This window comes from Lodderomyces elongisporus, chromosome 5, assembly GCF_030384665.1.
Source record: "Lodderomyces elongisporus chromosome 5, complete sequence".
Classification (NCBI taxonomy): Eukaryota; Fungi; Ascomycota; class Pichiomycetes; order Serinales; family Debaryomycetaceae; genus Lodderomyces; species Lodderomyces elongisporus.
In genome coordinates this window covers 375,415-396,375 of record NC_083677.1, presented here as the reverse complement: position 1 = coordinate 396,375, position 20,961 = coordinate 375,415, and the positions used below count along the sequence as shown (strand labels likewise).

General features: G+C 36.8%; 11 protein-coding genes across 11 annotated transcripts; 7 read left to right on the top strand and 4 right to left on the bottom strand. All coding sequences in view use genetic code 12, as the record gives it.

Annotated features, from left to right (window-relative positions):
- Window positions 1-127: 127 nt before the first annotated feature.
- PVL30_004028 (uncharacterized protein) lies at window positions 128-1,156 on the top strand (the record flags this gene model as incomplete). Its single annotated transcript, XM_001524283.2, has 1 exon — window positions 128-1,156. One exon carries the CDS (start codon window positions 128-130, stop codon window positions 1,154-1,156), a length of 1,029 nt encoding a protein of 342 aa, XP_001524333.2.
- Window positions 1,157-1,383: 227 nt separating this feature from the next.
- SUB2 (Suppressor of the cold-sensitive snRNP biogenesis mutant brr1-1) lies at window positions 1,384-3,397 on the bottom strand (the record flags this gene model as incomplete). Its single annotated transcript, XM_001524282.2, has 2 exons — window positions 1,384-2,462; window positions 3,175-3,397. 2 exons carry the CDS (start codon window positions 3,395-3,397, stop codon window positions 1,384-1,386), a joined length of 1,302 nt encoding a protein of 433 aa, XP_001524332.1.
- A 414-nt stretch (window positions 3,398-3,811) lies between these two features.
- On the top strand, window positions 3,812-4,213 carry PVL30_004026 (uncharacterized protein; the record flags this gene model as incomplete). Its single annotated transcript, XM_001524281.2, has 1 exon — window positions 3,812-4,213. One exon carries the CDS (start codon window positions 3,812-3,814, stop codon window positions 4,211-4,213), a length of 402 nt encoding a protein of 133 aa, XP_001524331.1.
- A 223-nt stretch (window positions 4,214-4,436) lies between these two features.
- PRO3 (delta 1-pyrroline-5-carboxylate reductase) lies at window positions 4,437-5,264 on the bottom strand (the record flags this gene model as incomplete). Its single annotated transcript, XM_001524280.2, has 1 exon — window positions 4,437-5,264. The coding sequence occupies one exon, from the start codon at window positions 5,262-5,264 to the stop codon at window positions 4,437-4,439; it is 828 nt and encodes a 275-aa protein (XP_001524330.2).
- Window positions 5,265-6,453: 1,189 nt separating this feature from the next.
- PVL30_004024 (uncharacterized protein) lies at window positions 6,454-8,979 on the top strand (the record flags this gene model as incomplete). The annotated part of the gene is made up of 1 exon (XM_001524279.2): window positions 6,454-8,979. One exon carries the CDS (start codon window positions 6,454-6,456, stop codon window positions 8,977-8,979), a length of 2,526 nt encoding a protein of 841 aa, XP_001524329.2.
- A 749-nt stretch (window positions 8,980-9,728) lies between these two features.
- Window positions 9,729-11,949, top strand: ATP2 (atp2, beta subunit of the F1 sector of mitochondrial F1F0 ATP synthase; the record flags this gene model as incomplete). Its single annotated transcript, XM_001524278.2, has 2 exons — window positions 9,729-9,838; window positions 10,554-11,949. The coding sequence occupies 2 exons, from the start codon at window positions 9,729-9,731 to the stop codon at window positions 11,947-11,949; spliced, it is 1,506 nt and encodes a 501-aa protein (XP_001524328.2).
- A 479-nt stretch (window positions 11,950-12,428) lies between these two features.
- Window positions 12,429-13,915, top strand: STE24 (zinc metalloprotease; the record flags this gene model as incomplete). The annotated part of the gene is made up of 2 exons (XM_001524277.2): window positions 12,429-12,446; window positions 12,551-13,915. 2 exons carry the CDS (start codon window positions 12,429-12,431, stop codon window positions 13,913-13,915), a joined length of 1,383 nt encoding a protein of 460 aa, XP_001524327.2.
- Window positions 13,916-14,422: 507 nt separating this feature from the next.
- On the top strand, window positions 14,423-15,289 carry LUC7 (splicing factor; the record flags this gene model as incomplete). The annotated part of the gene is made up of 1 exon (XM_001524276.1): window positions 14,423-15,289. The coding sequence occupies one exon, from the start codon at window positions 14,423-14,425 to the stop codon at window positions 15,287-15,289; it is 867 nt and encodes a 288-aa protein (XP_001524326.2).
- An 829-nt stretch (window positions 15,290-16,118) lies between these two features.
- On the top strand, window positions 16,119-17,468 carry PVL30_004020 (uncharacterized protein; the record flags this gene model as incomplete). Its single annotated transcript, XM_001524275.2, has 1 exon — window positions 16,119-17,468. The coding sequence occupies one exon, from the start codon at window positions 16,119-16,121 to the stop codon at window positions 17,466-17,468; it is 1,350 nt and encodes a 449-aa protein (XP_001524325.2).
- Window positions 17,469-18,141: 673 nt separating this feature from the next.
- PVL30_004019 (uncharacterized protein) lies at window positions 18,142-18,903 on the bottom strand (the record flags this gene model as incomplete). The annotated part of the gene is made up of 1 exon (XM_001524274.1): window positions 18,142-18,903. One exon carries the CDS (start codon window positions 18,901-18,903, stop codon window positions 18,142-18,144), a length of 762 nt encoding a protein of 253 aa, XP_001524324.2.
- Window positions 18,904-19,448: 545 nt separating this feature from the next.
- On the bottom strand, window positions 19,449-20,642 carry HIS5 (histidinol-phosphate transaminase; the record flags this gene model as incomplete). Its single annotated transcript, XM_001524273.2, has 1 exon — window positions 19,449-20,642. One exon carries the CDS (start codon window positions 20,640-20,642, stop codon window positions 19,449-19,451), a length of 1,194 nt encoding a protein of 397 aa, XP_001524323.2.
- Window positions 20,643-20,961: the final 319 nt, after the last annotated feature.

Sequence of the window (20,961 nt, the reverse complement as noted above, 5' to 3'; positions counted from 1 at the left end):
AATCAGATTATGAGTTTAGCGCAAGAACCAAACAATTGAAAAGGAACAAAAAAAAAGAGCAAAAAAAGAGCAAAACCAAACCATTAGCAAGGAAGTGATGATTCTAACATCTTAAACCTAATATAACATGGTTGTCCAAGTCCACCAATGCAATGGTATAACTGTCAAAGGTCAAAGATGCAAAATTACAGTACGCACCGAGCATGGGTATTGTCATTATCATATAAAACAAGCCAAGGGGACTGAGGAAATAAAAGCGATCCGTAAGACAACCACCAAATATCCTACAAACAATGCTTTTGAAAAGTCACCTGCCTCATCTGTGACATTACTAAATGACCTGAATGAAAAATACAATGTGATTGGAGGATTTATAGCTCCTGATCCCGTTTCCTCTTCATTGTCTCCTACACCATTACCAAAACAAAAACCAAAAACAAGTACAAGTACAAGTGCAAGTGCAAGTACATGTACAAGTACAAGTGCAAGTGCAAGTACAAAGCCAGTCACTGATGCAGGTTACATTTATATCTACACCATGGAAAACTTTATCACGCCTCCAAAGGGCTGGAATTTCCAAGTGAAGAATATACCACAGACAAAAAAGCGGCACAAGGATAAATGGACAAGATTTAAAAGCGATCGGTCTCCTTATATATTGGTAAAGATTGGAATGACCACACAGCTTCCGAATATCAGGATAAAACAATGGAAGCAAAAATGCAAACACGAACTAGTCAATTTGGGACCACGGAATCAATACTTGGTGAAAGTGCGTGAGCATTGGTGGGAAAGATTTAAGAGGCTAACCATTCGTGATGATAAAGAGAGTGGTGGAAATGTTAACACTGTTGGAGATGACACCAGTCCTTATACATTTCAAAGATTTAAAAATGACGGCTTTCATTGCAAAAAGAATTTAAAACAAGTGGAACTGAAGGTTCATAGTACATTACGCGAAAAGTACGGGAAAGGCGATGTTTATTGCAGCGGATGTGTCCCCGACGACGAGTTAACAGTGAATAAGAATCTAAAGAGAGCACCACTACAAAACAACTACAAGGTGCACATAGAATGGTTTCTCATTCCCAAAGCTGATTTACAATCTGTCTACCAAACGATTGACGAATTGTGTTTCACTATAGGCGGGAAGTAAAGTAATTTTGAAAATACAAGATAAATAAAGTAAAAGTAAAAAATAAAGGAAAAGTAAAAGTAAAAATCAAAAGTAAAAATTAAAAAGAACAACAACAATCACATTTCATTTTATTTTATTTTATTTTATTTCATTTTACTTTTGTGTTGTCAGCTATAAAAGTACAAATACAACAATTGTATACTTGTGCGAGCACATGTATAAACAATCATCTACAAACTAACTTCTTATGTGTTCATGTAGGTTGATGGGTCGACACCTTCCTCTGGGAACTCAGTAATCTTGACATCAAATCTACTTTGAATCTTTTCCAAGACTTCCTCATCTTCCTTGGTCGAGACAAATGAAATACCCAAACCTTTGGTACCGAATCTACCAGCTCTACCAACTCTATGCAAGTACTGATCAGCTTCGTTTGGCAAATCGTAATTGATAGCCAAGTTGATTCTCTCAATATCGATACCTCTACCAAAGACATCGGTTGAGACACAGATTCTCTTGTTAAACTCCTTAAAGGACTTGTATCTCTCAATTCTCTCCTCTTGTGGCAAACCTGAGTGGACGGCAATTGATGGGAAGTTACAAGCACATAACAATTTGTTCAACTCGTTAGCTCTTTGTGTCGACTTGACAAAAATAATCACTTGATTAAACTCTAATGAATCTAACAAGTCGGATAATTTTCTATTCTTTTCCTTTTCTTCCAACTTGATGTAGTATTGTTGCAAACCGTGCAAAGTCAATTTAGCTTCGTCGTCAACGTAAATCTCCAATGGGTTTTGCATAAATTTCTTACAAACTGGACGAATGTCTTGTGACAAGGTAGCTGAAAACATCATAACTTGTTTTTGGTGTGGGGTTGCACGGAAAATATCCTGGACATCTCTTCTCATGTCGAGAGACTCCAAAACCTTGTCACACTCATCAATAACAAATGATTTGACATTGTTCAATCTAATGGCTTTTTCTTGAACCAATGCATGCAATCTACCTGGAGTTGCAACAACAATGTGTGGACAAGTGTCCTTGTTCTTCAACTTCTCAATATCTCTCTTGACTGGAGTACCACCGTAAAAGACTTCTGTCTTGACATCTGGCATGTACTTGGAGAATCTGGCATACTCGTTTCTAATTTGATATGCCAATTCTCTGGTGTGACAAATGACCAAAGTCGAGATCTCACCTGCAACAGGGTCCAATTGCTGTAAAGTAGACAAGACAAAAACGGCGGTTTTACCCAAACCAGATTTTGCTTGACACAAGACATCGGTACCCAAAATAGATTGTGGAATACAAACTTGTTGGACTGGAATAAAAATAAAATGTTAGTTGATGATTCTCTTTTGAAAAATAATGCTGAAGGAAAAATTAGAAAAAAAAAAATAAAAGAAAGGAAAAGAAAAGAAAAGAAAAAAAAATAAGATTGTAGGAAAAGGGGGAAAAGCAGTTATAATGAAACGGGCGAATATGAAAAACACAATCTCTTGTCCAAATAATGGGAATGGTGATGCATTCAAACAAAGGTGGAGGGATCCCTGTGTATAATTGATGAATGAAACATTTCAAATTGCGATTAATTGGAGTTGAGCCGTGCTTATCTTGTAGATAATATCACGACTATCAAAAAAATAAAACACATATTCATTAATCAAAATGCACCTTCTGCACATCTTGCCGCGATGATTCACGTTGGTGATTCAATCATGTAAGACACTGAAAAAAAGATTTATCGTGTAGTTGAAAATAAACTACTGTTTGTGGTCTCTTGTTGCAGATTTAAACACCAACGATTGGTGAATCTGTTTTAGAAATCTCCTCCTTTAATAGCAATAGGAAAAAGAATAAAAAAACAAACAATAAAATTTGAAATGAACAAGGAAATGAAAATGAAATTGGAAATGAAAATGTAAATGAAAATGAAAATGAAAATAAAAACAAAAAGAAAAAGGACAAAATGGACAAGATTGTTCGTGATTTCATAGACGCTGTAGTTTCTTTTTAAATGATGATGTACGAACCTTCTGAAGGGTGCTCAAAACCACAGTCACCAATAGCTCTCAATAACTCTGGTTTCAATAAAAAGTCTCTGAAACCGGTGGCGTGGATACCAACGTATGAACCCTTTTTGTCGGCTTCCTTGTCGTTGGCTGACTCGCCCTCACCTGCTTGAGTAGTGGTTGGGACTGCAATTTCCTCGGAGTCGGAATAGTCCAACAATTCTTCTTGGTTTTCAGCAGACATTATTTGAGATTGATTATTGGTGGGTAAGTCGGTAGAAAATGTGTGTGTGTGTGAATGTGACTGGATGCGTGTGTATTTGTGTGTATTTGAATTTATGAATTTATAATTTTATAAATTTATATATATACATATATATATATATGTTTATATGTATATCCTTATATTTGTATACGTTGCTTGTTGTCAATTTTCAATTTTTCATTTTTTCCTTCGACCTTCGCGAGAACTGAAATTTCTCCAGGTCGTGTACCGGAGTGTACAATTTCCTATTTAATATATATATAGTAGATTTATATGTAGAACACTAGATCACTGGCAAATGCACCAAGCACTTGTGTTACATACATTTTCATAATAAGAAGTAGCTTTAAGTCAAGTGAGCTCTACATAAACACTATACTTGCAATACCCAACATGTTCAGATTTGCCACGCCTAGAATAAAACCAAACTTTAGACTTTCTTCACCCATCAGAAGCTCTAGGTGTTTATCAAATACTCCTCGTGTGCAGTTTTTTGGTAAATCACCATCTCAAGAAGAGCAAGCACAGGCGATACTCAAAGTACAAAAAGTGATTAGTGAACATCCTGAATTGAAACAGTTGACATTGGAGTTTAAGGAGTTGCTTGATAAGAAAGGTTTGTTGGCCAATGGCAAACCTTCAATGACCCAAATGATGAAGATTCTCACCGATAAGGACATTATTGCTCATGGAACGAAATTGAAGAAGTACTTGGACGATAACAAGACGGGAATAACAAAAGAGGAGATGGCCACACTCACTGGAGCTTACATGTTTCAAGGCAAAGACATCTAATACTTGTATATAGGATTGATTATAGACACTTGAAATGAATTCGAGAAAGAATGATAAATTGAAAAAAAAAAAAAACAAAAAAAACAAACAAAAAAAAGAAAAGAAAATAAAATCAATGAAGAAGACAAGAGGAAAAAGCAAGTAAAATAGAGAAACGATAACAATGTTCTTTGGATTTAAAGTCAAAATGTTAAAGCTGACTCCTTTTTTTCTTCTATAATCTCTATTTTTTCGCAAAAGATGCTGATATGTTGGCAGCCTCTTCAATACCTCTCGCAATTGTACTTCTAAGTGCACCATCCTCCATCTTTAATAAACCACCGATGGTGGTACCACCTGGTGTACACACTTTGCTCTTCAATGCAGCTGGGTGGTCGCCAGTTTCCAAAAGCATCTTGGCGGTACCTTCCATCACTTTTGCCGCTGAGACCCTTGCCACGTCATAGGGCATACCCATTCTCACTGCACCATCAATCATAGACTCCATCATCAAGAGACAAAATGCTGGACCCGAGCCAATAAGTGATGTGGCTATATCCATATTTTTCTCTGGGATGCAAACAGTCAATCCTACAGGTTCAATCAATTTCTTAACAAGCTCCTGTTGTTCCTGGGACACGTCTGGTGAGAATGCAATGGCTGCAGTTCCACAACCATACCTAGCAGGTGTATTGGTCATGACTTTGGCAACATTTTTGGTAAATATAGATAACTCATTGATAGTAGTCCCTGCGAGGAGTGAAATCAAAAGCTGATCGCCGGTTAATGCATCTTTAACTTCGTCATACACTTGTTGGTACATAAATGGTTTTACAGCCAATAAGATGATGTCGGCCTCCTTAACTGCCTTCTTGTTTCCTTCAGCGGTAAAAGAGTATTCAACATTGTCAAATTTGTCAAATGTTTCCTTAAGCGTATCTGTAGGTTGAGGCGTACATAAGATAACTTTTTTAGGGTATGGTTTCACCAGCGAATTTAAGATTGCTGATGACACAGCAGTGCCCATGACACCAGCACCCAATACTGTAAGTGTGAATTCTTCTAAAGCCATTGTGTTGGACAAGGAGTAGAGTTGGTTTTGTTGTTGTTGTTGTTTTCAAACAATGAATAAATCAATTGCCGAAAATCTGGTTATGCGGGGCTGAAAAAAAAAATCATCCATTATCTTGATTTGTGCTCTGTAATATTTTTGAAGCTTCAGGTTTTGGGATTTTTTAATAATAAATTTTTGTTTTTTTTGGATTTCTTTGTTTTTGACTATTTACTTTTCCATTGACGCTTCTTCGTTCAAAAGAAATGTCGCGAAAACTGCAAGCGATAGCGAGTGATCTTTTTCTTCTTTTTTTTTTTTTTTTTTTTTTGCTTTCCCTTTCCTACAAATGCTTGTCGTTTTTCTCACCTATCTTCTGCAAGTGCAATGAAGGTGTATCGGTATATTACTCGATAAGGAAATCTACGCATGTAATTTATCATATGACCATGATAGAGTTCCTTCTTTCTTTTCTCTCATTTTTCTTTCAATTTTTTTTTTGTTTTTTGCCCTCTATATCTCAGTTGACAATTGTTTTGTAATCTGAAGGATAGAACAAAGAAGAGAAGTGTAGAGTGATAGTATTAAAATATCCAAGAACCATAAAGAAAATAAAAGAGAGACAATTGGCCAACCTTATTGGATTGGCTGGGATAAGTGTTTTTTTTTTTCTCTTGTAGAATTAAAATTAAAGTAAAATTTTGGTGCAAATTTGAAACAAAATTTGGAATTTTCGAAATTATTTTTTTTATATATAAATTTGTTTTGTCTACTGATAGTGCTTAAAACAGCAATCTCAAGCTTAACATTGTTTGTTACTTCTTATTTAGATTTCGTTGCATTTATTAAAAGAAGGAGAGGCAAAAAAATAAAATTATGTAGAAAAGTGGTTTGAGGAAAACATTAGGTACACGCAAAAAAAAAAAATGCAAATAATCAGTTCCCGAATAGTAAGTGGGATGAATACATGTGTTACTTGCAGTAATAGTGGTTTAACAATTATCTTTCACTTTTCTTTGATTTTGATTTTGATTTTGATTTGATTTGATCTTTTCTTTTTTTTTTTTTTTTTGATTTTTGGCTAGAAGTTCTGTTTGATAGGAACTTCCTGCCTCCAAATAAATACTAAACATTCAAAGACGCTCGTACGTGATCCGAATATTGGTATATTTTATTTTTTCAAAAATTACCCAAAATTTGTTGCTGCAAGATGTCGAAATTTGATAAGAACGTGTTGACTCCATGTCCCGTTTTACGACCCACCGATGCAGAGTTTATGGATCCCATTGGGTACTTATCTAGCCCCGCTGCGTTGGAGCTTGGCCGAAAATATGGACTTGTTAAAGTTGTCCCACCTGAAAGTTGGAAACCAAGTTTCCAAATCTCGCCTCATTTCAAGTTCCATGTTAGGCAACAAGTAATAAGTGATTTAGGAATCACCACGAGATCAAGAAAATTCTTTAAAGAGAACATCAATAGGTTTCTCAATATGAGAAGGAAACGTCTTTTAAAATTATTTTTTAAGGTTGACGGCCACACGGTATACTATTATGATCTTTATGCTTTGGTTGAAAAAATGGGCGGATTTCAAGAAATGACCAAGCCGCGCTGGCAAGAAGTTAATACACATTTTGGTATTGACCTAAAGTCTAAAGCTATAGAGTTGGAATATAATGCTACAATCAAGAATTATGCAAATTACTTGAACTGCAATAAAGATGTTGAATTACCAGAAAGTGATTCAGAAATAGAAATTGAAAATGACGAACAAGACTCTGACTATTGTTTGATTTGTGGCGATAACGATAATCCCGAGGAAACATTACTTTGCGATCACTGTGATGGCGCATTTCATATGGCATGTTTGAATCCGCCACTAACTCAAGTCCCTGCCACGAACTGGTATTGCGATAAATGTTTAATAGGAACTGGCGAATATGGATTCGAAGAAGACCCCGAGATCAAGTATAGTATTCCCGAGTTTTATCGCCTTTGTAAAGAGTTTGATAAATCCTTTTTTGAGGATTACAATAACGGTTTGCCCATGAGCGTTGATGAAATTGAAAACAAGTTTTGGTCCTTTGTAGATATTGAAAAAAGCGATTTGGAAGTGAAATATGGTGCTGATATACATAACTTGAAGCCAGGCGAAATTAGTGGATTTCCAATGAAAACTACACCAGGTCTAGATTTGCTGGACCCCAAGAATCATTTTTACATCAATCATCCATACAATTTGACCAAGTTACCTTTTGCTAAAGGATCACTACTAAACTACATCAATACATCAATCTCTGGTATGACAGTACCATGGATATACATTGGTTCGTTATTATCAACATTTTGTTGGCACGTTGAGGACCATTATACATTATCGGCAAATTATTGTCATTTCGGTGCTGTAAAGAAGTGGTATGGAATTCCTTCGTCACATTCAACGCAATTTGAAACATTAATGAGAGATTCTGCACCTGATTTGTTCCAAAAACAACCCGATCTTTTACACCAGTTGACTACATTAATGAACCCAATGAAGTTGGTTGAAAATGGCATTCCTTGTGTTTATGCCGACCAGAATCCCAATGAGTTTGTTATAACTTACCCCAAAGTGTACCATGCTGGTTTCAATTGTGGCTTTAACTTCAATGAGGCAGTTAATTTTGCAATGGACGAGTGGCTTGAGTTTGGAGAGCAGTCTATTACAAATTATAAACCTATTGGTAAAGAGAATGTGTTTAACTTTTACGAGTTGGTTGAGAATATAATAAAGCAATTTGTCAATGAAGAAAACAAGATTTTTAACGATGGTGCGAATCACAGTTTAGATATGATCAAGCGAAGCACAAAAATATTTGCCAATTTTTTAAACAAACAAGATGAGTTGTTGAAGCAGATACACAAGTTCAATTTGAATATACAATACAGACCAAAGGTTTATAGGGCTCGAGAGTTTGAGCTGGAGCAAAGTGGGAAAATTATGGATTATTCAGATGAGGAGGAGGATTTGTGTTTTGGGTGCAAGACACATCTAGGGTTCCAATACTGTATCCTTGGCGAAGAAGAAGAGATGGAAAACAAAGATGAATGTGATGGAGAGGAAAAAGACGAATTAAAGGCGAAGCTTTATTTTAATACCAATACCAATACCAATTCCAATACCAATACCAATCTTAACTCCACTTTCCAATTACCCACTCCACATGCTTCTCCACAGGAAGAAAATATCATGTCTCGAAACAAAGATGCAGCTAAAGTTGTTGCAAACTCCAACTCTTCGGAAGAGTTATCACACTATTCTGTCTCGACGCCAAAATGTGTTATGGATGAATACGATGAACTTATCCAACGCGCCAAAAGAAAAGGACTGCAAGAGCCTGAGAATGACGGTAAAGGGCAACTGGATCTGCAAGACTCTGCACCAAAACGACGAAAATCGAGCAGATTGCAAACTATTGAAGAGCAACAATTTCAGAAAAGAAAGGATCACGCTGCCAATTTTAGCAAAAACAAGTTGAAAAGGGCAAAGGCAAAAGCAAAGGCAAGGGCAAAGAAGTTTGGTATGCGCAAGATGAATGAGCGCACATTTGATAATGATTCTAGAAAGATTTGTCTTGAATGCATTACAAAGAGGAAAACGATTCCGAAATCTTCCATTGTGATTTATCAAAATCAGCCGGAGCAAATGAGAGAATTATTGACTAAAGCTGAATTGAAAATCATGTCTTTGGAAAAATAAGTAGTTGGATATAATAGTATACGAATTTAATGAGTTTAGAAATGTCTTTTTTTTTTCAATTAAGTCACAAATATTACGTTTTTTCTTTTTCTTTTTCTTTTTCTTTTTCCATTTTTTATCAATTTTTTAATAGTAAAAGCATCACGTTTGATTAACAGATTGATGTTGGATGCAAAAACAACTTATTGTACTCACCTGTATCGGTTGGTTTGAGTATGGGGTGTGGAAGTGTGGGACTCAAATGTTCCTTAGACCAATTGGTAGCATTGCTTTAGTTTGTAGTAGAGAATGGGATACTTTATGGAAATTCTCGGAGATTCCACAGTGCGCAATTGCAACAGGATCTTGCACAAATGATTGGCTGTCATAGCAAGAATTCTCATTCATCAACCTTTTTTCTGTGCACATGCACACTACCATCCTAACCCACAGGCCAATAAAATTAACATTTGTACTGAGGTATATTATGTAATGTATTATGTAATATACCTCATATTGGAGACACGCACAAATAAACAGTAAAAAAATAAGTGAGTATTTTGTATGTATGTATGTATGTAGGTGTGTTTGCACGTAGGTATGTTAGTGAGCGAGAAAAAGAGAGAGAGAGTGAGAGAACTCGTTGGGTGAAAAAAACTCTTACTACCAAATCAACTCTTACTTTCTTCTTCCCACTCTCCTTCTTTCCTCATCAAGATTTCAACAGCATTAACTTCTCTTTGAAATAATTGACCAAAGTTACCGCAACGATGGTTTTACCAAGATTATTTAATGCTACTTCACGTACCGCAGTGAATGCAGCTAGATCATCCAGAGCATTGGCCACTGCTGCTGCTAAACACGCCCACGGTAAAGTTAGGTATGTTTTTTTTTCTTCCTCTTGTTCATTAAAAAAAATGATTTACAATTTTACCAAAAGGTTGCCAACAAACATGGCAACGGGTCCAGGCTACTACATACATCGGACTGTCGACTGCAATTGAGAAGATAACACTATTGGAGGTGTTTTGAGTTTCGAGCATTGGTGGGAGTTTATAAAAAAAAATGCTTTCGAAAAATCTGATTGGTTGTTGAATCAAGTTCAATTTTACATTCAACCCAACAATTAAAACGCGGAGATATTGAGAGGCAAACAACACGATTACACTAGACCAGTTAGCTCGATTAAAGATATTTAACAATTGGATAGATTGATCTTGTCGTTGCTCTCCTGTCGCCTGCTTTTGGGTTTGTAGTGAAAAGTTCAACGTCGGGTAGAAATTTTTTGTACCGCGGCGCACTACCTTTCCGAAAAATTTCCTTTCCTCGTGTGTGTCCAATCAATTTCAGTCGACACATTAGAGCACAACACAACATAATATAACACAACACAACACAACACAACACAATACAATAGAGCACCATACATCAGAACACAATTCAGTACAAGCACAACATAAGTTCACATATCACATTGAGACTTAACACAACATCGATCCACCACACCAACTTTACTCGACGCCAGTATCCAAGCCAAAGTTTGTGCACCGCTTCCAAATACATGAATGTATATACTAACAATTCAAATTATATAGAGCCGTTATTGGTGCCGTTGTCGATGTCCAATTCCCAAATGAAGACTTGCCAGCTATTTTGAACGCTTTGACCTTGAAGAATGGTGACCAAGACTTGGTCTTGGAAGTTGCTCAACACTTGGGTGAAAACACCGTTAGAGCCATTGCTATGGATGGTACTGAAGGTTTAGTCAGAGGTACCGAAGTCACTGACACTGGTGCTCCAATCTCTGTCCCAGTTGGTAGAGGTACTTTGGGTAGAATTATCAATGTCACTGGTGACCCAATTGATGACAGAGGTCCAATTGAATGTAAGAAGAGAAACCCAATTCACGCTGAGCCACCTTCATTCATTGAACAATCCACTGCTGCTGAAGTTTTGGAAACCGGTATTAAGGTTGTCGACTTGTTGGCTCCATACGCCAGAGGTGGTAAGATTGGTTTGTTCGGTGGTGCCGGTGTCGGTAAGACTGTGTTCATCCAAGAGTTGATTAACAACATTGCCAAGGCACACGGTGGTTTCTCTGTCTTTACCGGTGTCGGTGAAAGAACCAGAGAAGGTAACGATTTGTACCGTGAAATGAAGGAAACCGGTGTCATCAACTTGGAAGGTGACTCCAAGGTCGCCTTGGTTTTCGGTCAAATGAACGAACCACCAGGAGCTAGAGCTAGAGTTGCTTTGACTGGTTTGACCATTGCTGAATACTTTAGAGATGAAGAAGGTCAAGATGTCTTGTTGTTCATTGACAACATTTTCAGATTCACCCAAGCTGGTTCAGAAGTGTCTGCTTTGTTGGGTCGTATTCCATCCGCTGTCGGTTACCAACCAACCTTGGCCACCGATATGGGTCTCTTGCAAGAACGTATTACCACTACCAAGAAGGGTTCAGTTACCTCTGTCCAAGCCGTTTACGTGCCAGCAGATGATTTGACCGATCCTGCTCCAGCCACCACCTTTGCTCACTTGGATGCCACTACTGTGTTGTCTAGAGGTATTTCAGAATTGGGTATCTACCCAGCTGTCGATCCATTGGACTCCAAGTCAAGATTGTTGGATGCTGCCGTTGTCGGTCAAGAGCACTATGACGTTGCCACTGGTGTCCAACAAACCTTGCAAGCTTACAAGTCCTTGCAAGATATCATTGCTATCTTGGGTATGGATGAATTGTCAGAAGCTGACAAATTGACCGTCGAGAGAGCTCGTAAGATTCAAAGATTCTTGTCACAACCATTCGCTGTCGCCGAGGTCTTCACTGGTATTTCCGGTAAATTGGTGAGATTGTCCGAAACCGTCAAGTCATTCAAGGAAGTTTTGGAAGGTAAGTACGACCACTTGCCAGAAAACGCTTTCTATATGGTTGGTGGTATCGAAGATGCTGTCGCTAAGGCTGACAAGATGGCTGCTGAAGCTAAATAAATGCATCACATGTGAATGAAAGAGTAATATATATATACATTTAAATATATTCAAGTATAGACTTTTAGTAGCTCTAAAAAAAAAAGTATTCAAAAAAAAAATAATTGGCTTTTTCCAATCTTTGGTGAGTAAGTTGCTCTTTAATGAATTTGGATGTTTTAAAAGTATTACGGTAGGAACCTGTGGATTGTGGAGCAGGTTTTGTTGCCAAAATTTGTTTTATTTTTTATTTTTTATTTTTTATTTGTTAATTTTTTATTTTTATTTTTATTTCTGGGGGGCTTGAAGTGAGGGAGACAAGTCGTTGAGATAGTCGTGGGTAAGGTTAGTATGGAAGGCGATAGTTAATGGGCACGCGAGATGGGAAATTCATGAACCCAAAATTTGCTACCACGCAGTGTGAGGTCGCACCAATTTGTCTTTCGAATAAATCACACCAACTATGTGAACTCTTTTTCCTACACATATACGTATCAACAATGAAGTTTGTCATTGATGTATGTATACATATAATGCCTATTTTTCTTCTTTTCATTTCCTTTCTTTTCCTTGAAGAATTGACCGAAATCAATGAATCGATTACTAACTTTGCTTTCCCTAGTCGTTGTCTTTTTTGGACAATCCAAATATTAATTGGAAGGCAATTATTGTTGGATTCACCGTGGGTCAATATGTGTTTGAGAGCTATTTGCAATACAGACAGTACCAAGTCCTCAAAAACAAATCGCCTCCAGCCTCTATAAAGGCTGAAGTTGACCAGACTACGTTTGACAAGTCGCAGAAATACTCTCGTTCTAAAGCCAAGTTCTCCATCTTTGCATCAACTGTTGGTCTCTTACAAAATATAGCCGTCTTCAAATACGACTTGTTGCCCAAGATATGGAACTGGAGTGGTGGTCTTATGCAATCTGCCGCATTCTTGTTGCCCAAATTCATGGGTGGCGTTATCACACAGTCCATTATTTTTGTCTTTACTACGCAAATCATGTCCACTATTTTCGAATTACCCTTGAGCTATTATAGTCATTTCGTGTTGGAGGAGAAATACGGATTTAATAAGCAGACCTTGAATATTTGGATTACTGACAAGTTAAAAGGAATTGCGCTTTCCATCGTGCTTGGGTCCCCGGTTATTGCAGGTTTTTTAAAGATTATTGAATACTTTGGTGACTCGTTCATTTTCTACTTGATGGGTTTCTTTTTGGTTATTATGTTGATTGCCATGACGATTGTTCCCACTTTGATAATGCCACTTTTCAACAAATTTACACCATTGGAAGATGGAGAGTTAAAGACCGCTATTGAGAATTTGGCCAAGTCCCAAAAGTTCCCATTAAAGAAGTTATTAGTTGTTGACGGTTCCAAACGTTCATCGCATTCAAATGCTTATTTCACCGGTTTGCCATGGAGTAAGCAGATTGTTTTATTTGACACTTTGATTGAACACAACAGCACCGAGGAGACAGTTGCCGTCTTGGCTCATGAGATTGGACACTGGAAATTGAACCACATCCCCAAGATGATTGCAATGCAACAGATCCATTTCTTTATAATCTTTAGTCTTTTTGGAGCTTTTGTGCGTAACAAGTCATTATACAACTCCTTTGGCTTCTACAAAGAACAACCTATATTGATTAGTTTTATGTTGTTTGGTGATATATTGCAACCATTGGAGTGCATTTTGGCATTTGCACAAAATTTGCTTTCAAGAAAACACGAATACGATGCTGACAAGTACGCACAAGACTGTGGGTACTCTGAAGAATTGAGTAGATCATTGATTAAATTGTCAAATGAGAACTTGTCTGGTATGAACGCTGATTGGTTATACTCCTCGTTCCATTACTCGCACCCAATTTTGCCAGAGAGATTGAGTGCTTTGGGATACATCTCCAAAGAAAAGATTGTGAAGAAGAATGTTTCGGAACAGACTGAAGATGTAGAAAAGTCTGAAAAACAAGATTAGTTGTGGGGGGGGGGGAGAGTTCTTCTGTTTTGTTTTGATGGTGCGGTTATAAGATTAATCTAGTAAAAATTATATTGAAGAATGTATTTAGAAGTTTATATTGCAAACAGTAGAGTTTTAAAATACATTGAGGTTTGTGAGTGAATGGGGTAGTCCTTTGACGAGTTTTTTTTTTTTTTTGGTAACAATACCCAGAAATGAAGTCTCGAATCAAAACTAACAGTATCTATTAAAGCCACAAGAAACGAACATGGATCTGTATATGTTTATATAAACATAATGTGTATACATAAATTGAGTGTTTAAAAATTTGTACTTACTTTAGTTCTGAACTTGTGCGTAGTGGTAGTTTTGGAATCTTTCCTTCCTTGCGCGCACAAAACACTCAGGCATCACAAGCCCAAACTCTCCTCCCATGAGCACAAACTCTCATATATATATATTACAAGAACTGTATATACTCAAGTATAACCCACCAGAATATAGATACATCAAGACTTTGTCATCATGGCAGAAGAGCAGAGAAGACATATTGAGAAGCTCATGGGTAGACAAGGACTGCTGCTGTCCTACGCTCGACATTCTCGCGATCCGGGAATGACTGCTCCAGAGGTCTGCAAAGCATTTATTGTAGGTACCTGTCCACATGATCTTTTTGTTGGAACTAAATCGGATCTTGGACCTTGTCCCAATCTACACATGCCGAAATATAAATTGGAATATGAATACAAAACCAAAAAGCTTGGACGAACTTATCCAGAGATTGAACACGAATATTACCAAGTACTCCAATCATATGTCCGCGACCTTGATCGAACTATTTCAGTGGCACAAAAGAGATTGGAGCATACTCCCGAGGAAAGAGAGAAAATTTCGAAAGTTACTGCGGACTTGGATAATTTGGATGCTGAGATTGGGCTTATGATTCAGGAATTGAACTATTTGATCAAACTCAGCACGCGAGGGAAGTACATGGAAAATGCCGAAAATGAGGACGACAGTAACAAGGGTGAAGAAAATGGTGAGAATGGTGGTGATAAGGCTGTTTCTGGGAGCGAAATTGCCGATGCTAGTAGGCTAGTTAAAGATCTTGGACACAATGATCAAACGTTGAAGATCATCGACCTATCTATAAAGCTAGATGCCAAATGCCAGGAAAGAGATGAGGCAAGTAAACGAGCAAGAAATATCATTGATAATGTTGGCCAGACTTCGCAGCAGAAATTACAGGTTTGTGATGGGTGTGGAGCATATCTATCTAGATTGGATAACGATCGAAGGCTTGCAGACCATTTTGTTGGGAAAATTCATTTGGGGTTCGTTCAATTAAGAATGGCGTATGAAGAATTACGGCCGAAATATAGGAGAGCCTGATTACAATGTAGAAATAAAACAAAGTAAAGAAAAGGAAAAGAATGAAAAAATGTAACAAGCTTATAGCTAATTAAAAATGTTATACACGAGAGTAGTTGTATATAAGGTAAATGTAATTACATTTGTAAATCCCGCTTATTTCCCCCCCTTTTTTTCAAAATCTTCTGTCTCGAATGGCAAATCGTTCAGGCTTAGAGCTGTGGCACCTTTTGCAGTTACTTTTCTTCTTCTTTAGTCTTTATTTGTTATTTCTTTCTAATAGTTTGAGTTGCTCTACAAAAGTTTCCAAAATCTTGTTTAAAATTCGAAACCTAATAATCACAGGTAATTTTTTCAAAACTTCAATATCTTAAAGACAAAAAAAAAAAAAAAATTGAATCCCCAACAACGTCGCCACAACGGACATTTCCCAATCGGGCAAGGGAGAGCATTTCAAATTATATTGTCGTTCGTTCTCCACATCCACATCTAAATCCACATCCATAACCATAACCATAATTGTTACCATATACATACATACGCACATATATAAAGATATATTTAAATACTCATCACTTTGTATATATAAAGAAACACAATTACAAGACTCGCTTTGTCATTCACACTTGCTTTATAAGTCATTACATTCCAAAGCTACCCACTTTCCTTTCACTAGTCCTTCCCTTCACATCGTGTATCTCCAATCTCATTCTCAATTTGATTTTTTTCCAGCTTCTGATTTTTTTCTTTTTCTTTTTATTATTTGGTTTTCGAAATAAATCAATCGCTATAATCAATTTACTATTCACTACAAACTATAAGCATCTGAGAATCCAATCGAGTGTTCACTATGAAAAGGTATCAATTGATAGGCAGAAGAGGTACACCTTTTGTCAAGAGGAGAGCTCCGGAATACCCAACAGCCCATTTGTATTCACTACCCACCGAGATATTGCTTCGGATCTTTCAATATTTTTCCAATGACCCCCAAACATTGATAATACTCTCGCTGGTCTGCGTGAAGTTTCTGAACATTATCAACAAATGCTTTTTGTATAAATCAATTGAGTTTAAAACACCTATATCTTTTTTCCGATTTGCAAACCTGCATTTGAGTAGCGAACCGAGCAATAAGATCAATTTTGTTCAAAATGTCACATTCGTTAACCCACAATCACAAAAGTCATCAAAACACAAGATTACCATTGCCGGCAGCTATGCCGTAGAGAGTGAATCAGGCTTGACCAGTGATCTTACCTACACAGACTTTATAAAAGCATTGGGCACCTTGTGTACACGTACTTATGGATTGCAAACCTTACAGTTTCTGGAGATTTCACCAGAGTTTGCATTCCCCACGGAATTTAAAGCTTCAAGCTCAAACATATTCAAGAGGAAAATTGTAAAAACGAAAAGGAGGCTTCCAAAGTTGATACTAAAATCGCAAACAGGATGGTCGATCCCGCTTCGGGATACTCACTTATCCTTAGTGTGTGAGTACTTTGATGTTATTGATGAGTTGGAACTAGTCAATTTTATTCTAGATGCACCGATATACCTGTCCATCTTGATCAAGAGGATTACATTTACATCTTGTTCGTATGCTTCTAAAAAAGGGAATAAATCTCCATGTCGGGCATTCAAGGATGTGCAAACTTTACAATTACTGCGAATAACCAACTCTAGTGAGTTGTCACTAATCGATTTAGTGAAAATTGACAATCACAAGCTCAACACTTTGGTGCTAGACTTGTCCTCAACCCTTTTCTACGAAAGGGGTGAGTTTAATTTTACAAAATTTAATCCATTTTTCAAACTACTATGCTCAGGAGAAGGAGGGTATGCTCGACTAAAGACATTGGTTCTTGTGAATTTCGATTTATTTTCGTACTTACAGCACGATGATGTACATATCCGAGATGTGGATTCGTGGGTGGAACCACCAACAAATAACTTTGAAACTTTTATGGCATATATATCACATGTGCCCGAGCTAATTTTGCAATTAAAGAAAACAGCAATCAAGGTGAAAACGTGCAAAAGATGCGGTTTTACTGAGCAATATCAAGATAGACAAATTGAACACTTGACTCGTGACGAGTGGAAACACTTTTTGAAACCTTTGGATTTGCAGGAAAATAAATTTCGAATTCAGCTGCACAACAATGAGATTTTATATTCAGTTTCAAAGTATGTATAAACAATTTGTTTATACTACTATTAAATTCTTTGAGTGCTTGCTGTGAACGAATTTTGAGACTGCCATTTACAAAATCTGGGTCACTTATGGGGGGACATTCAAACAAAGAGATGGAGTTGGGGGAAAAAGAAACACAAGTCAGCATGTTGGCCCTTGCTTTTGAATATATAAGTCTGAGATATTGACATTGATGGTTTGCACGTATGTTAATTGACATAGGTTATTGAATGTATAGTACCTGTAAAATAGTCCAGTACGTGTTGTAAATCTTACCAGCGATTGTATGTTTTTGCTCAGATATAGACACCCTCAGAGAATACCGAAATCTACTAGCAGTTATTAATAAAAACCATGAAAGATGTTTTTCTTCTTTTTTTCCCTATTCATTTTTTAGAACTTGAATAACGGTAGTAATAAACAGAAGTCATTACTAAAAACTTCACTATCCAAATTTGAAAATGACATCTCAAAAGAACTAGCAAAAATGAAACTCATACTCATCGTGTACTACAAGGGCTCTACACTCTATAACAATCTTAGTCAGAATCGGTGCATGGACTTTGAACAAAAAAAACGAGTTCCTCATTATTATTGATGCAATTATTTTTTTTTTCAGTTTATTTATTTTTTCTTTCCTCTTGTAGCTCCTATTCACCTATTTATTTACAAAGATTTAATTTGCAGGAAATTGCACGGGAATCTCATTCTTCTCATCCAAAACGTATTTCCTTAACACATTTTTTTGGATTGCCTTGCTCACCTCTTCTATTGGCTTATCTTTGAAATAGCTCTGCAAGACCTTTTCCTTGAATTCTTTATACATCTCTTTGTTCATTAATTCGTCCAAAATATGTTTGATAAAATATGTCCTCCTTTGTGTTTCAGTTTCCCAAATTGGTTTATTCAATTCCAAATCAACCACAGGCTCAGTAGTGGGCCATGATTTGATTCCGTACTTTTCTCTTATTGATTTCACCTCATTTATTAACGACTCGTGCTTCTTATCATCATTTTCCAAATCCAATTCGTTCTGAAGCAGAAAGTTTAATTCGTCTAGCCTCTTCAAATCTTCTAATTGTGTGATCAAGTTCAGAAACTGTTTTCTCAGCTCGAGGAACTTGCGTGCCTCGGCCTCGTCTTCCTCTTGGATTCTTCGTTTGGCAATATCTTCGTACTCTGCAAATTGTTGACCTCTGTTTTCCTTGATCTCGGCAATGGCGAACGCTTTACGCTTTGAAAGCTTAGGTATACTTTCAATTCGTACCACATCTCCTTCTTTACAGATATTACCTTGATCATGCACGAGGTAATCTTTACGACGAACAATCTCCTTGTCGACCCTTCGATCATAAACTTTTCCCAAAACTCTGACTTTAACAGTCTTGTTCATCTTCCCCTGGGAAACAACTAGCCCAACAAAATTTTGCTTCGCCATTTTTTATACGAGGTCACCACTAATATATAGATTGGCAAAGTAATGGTTTCAAGACCCTCAAGTTCAAATCAACCTATCGTGTAACCTTTTAGGATATTTCAAGTAAACTTCTAGTAAACTTCACTTGACCTGTTTTTTAAGTTCTTTCTTTTTTTTTATTAATTATTTTTTTTTCTGCTTCCTTTCTTAGCATGCTAAGTTTGAAAATTTTTGTTAGCGTGGAAATTCGAAATGATCGCACGACTAGATTTTTTTTATTTTTTTTATTTTTTTTATTTTTTTATTTTTTTATTTTTTTCATAGAGAAGTTTAATTTGGATAAGTACTTCATGATGTAGATAATGTTTGTATGGCTATATAAGTCATCAACAAATATATTACATATTTGAACAAGAGAAATTAGCCATATTGAAACAAGAAAGAGACGGAAATAGGAAAATTAAATGGCAAAAAACAAATACAACAAAAAATTATGCAGTAGATATGGAGAGGAGAAAGTGTCTCCCTCTTTCCACAATCAAATCTTTGCCAAAAAAAGATAACACCTATTTATTGATCTCGTTCAAGACTCGCTCAAATTTTTGAAGCATTACTTTGTTTTCTTCTTCGGTTCCTATTGAAACTCGTAAAGCACCAGTACAATTGAGCTCTTTACCTCTAAACCTAACAACAACAGCATTGTCTACAGCCAAAGTGTTATACAATTTGTTAGCTACTTCGTTCGATGGCTTCTTGTCCTTATCCAATATCTCAACCAAGATGAAATTTGCATCCAATCCACCAATGTTTCTACCAACGTATTCAAATTGTAAGATTTTCTCGAGAACAAATTCCCTTTGCTCTATAATGGATTTCACGTAATTTTGCATCACTTGCAAGCCCTTCTTGGGCGATGTTGCTCTGATTGCAACATCCGAAGTCAAGGAAGATATATTATATGGGTACTTCATTGCATTCAAGATTCTGGCCAATTGCTCATCGCAATAAGTGATACCTAGTCTGATACCGGCCAAGCCGAATGACTTACTCAATGTTTGCAACACAACAAGGTTTGCGTACTGGTTAACCAATGTAGACATTGACTGACTGTGGCCATTATCTTTGGGAGCAGTAAAGTCAATATAGGCTTCATCTACAACAATCAACCCATTCCAGTTCTTTTCATCCGTTTCTTGAAGAAGCTTGATGATGTCATCCGGGTTGATCAATTGCGCCGTGGGGTTACCTGGAGACGTGAGATATAATAAATTTATAGTTGGATCAGCTGTGACTTTTTCAACGATTGCATTAATATCAATTTGAAAATCGGGTGTTGTCAATGGCACCTTAACAATTTCAACGTCATTAACGGTAGCACAGATGCTGTACATTCCGTATGTTGGTGGACATATGAGCAATTTATCCTTGCCGGGAACACAACAACATCTAAGTAACATATCAATGCTTTCATCTGAGCCAACACCTAAACACAAGTTTGAGACTTTTAAGTTTTGTTTCGAGTGCTCATTAGGCTGTGAATTTCTGAAATCGATAATTTGTTGTTTAAGCTCTTCCTGGTGTGGGTCAGGGTACCTGTTCAATTGTAGTTGTTTTTCTGAGTCTGACGGCTGGGAGAGAGCTGGGCCATGGGTGTTTTCATTAGCATCTAGAAGAATACCTTCTTTGAAGTCATCTCGAGCACATCTATAGGGTTCAAGAGAGTAGATATTGGGGCGGATTATAGATTTGAAGTCAACCATTGTAACTAAAGTTATTTTGAAATAATAAAACAGCACCAGCAATAAGTTTTTTTGAGAACAAGAGCCAGTTGGTGAGGTGTTTACTGATAAGAAAATAAGAGAAAATAAAAGAAGGGTGTGGTATTGGAAGTGTATATGTTTGTATATTGAGCCTATCTCGAAAATTGAATTTTTCACTCTAAATGCATAATATGAGTCAACGCTAAAAGAAAAGCGTGTGCGAGAAAGCGAGGACAAGACAGACAAAGAAAAAAAAAAGTAAAAGAGAAGTGGCTTTAAAGCACAAAATCAACATCTGTCACTTGAGAATGCATCGATC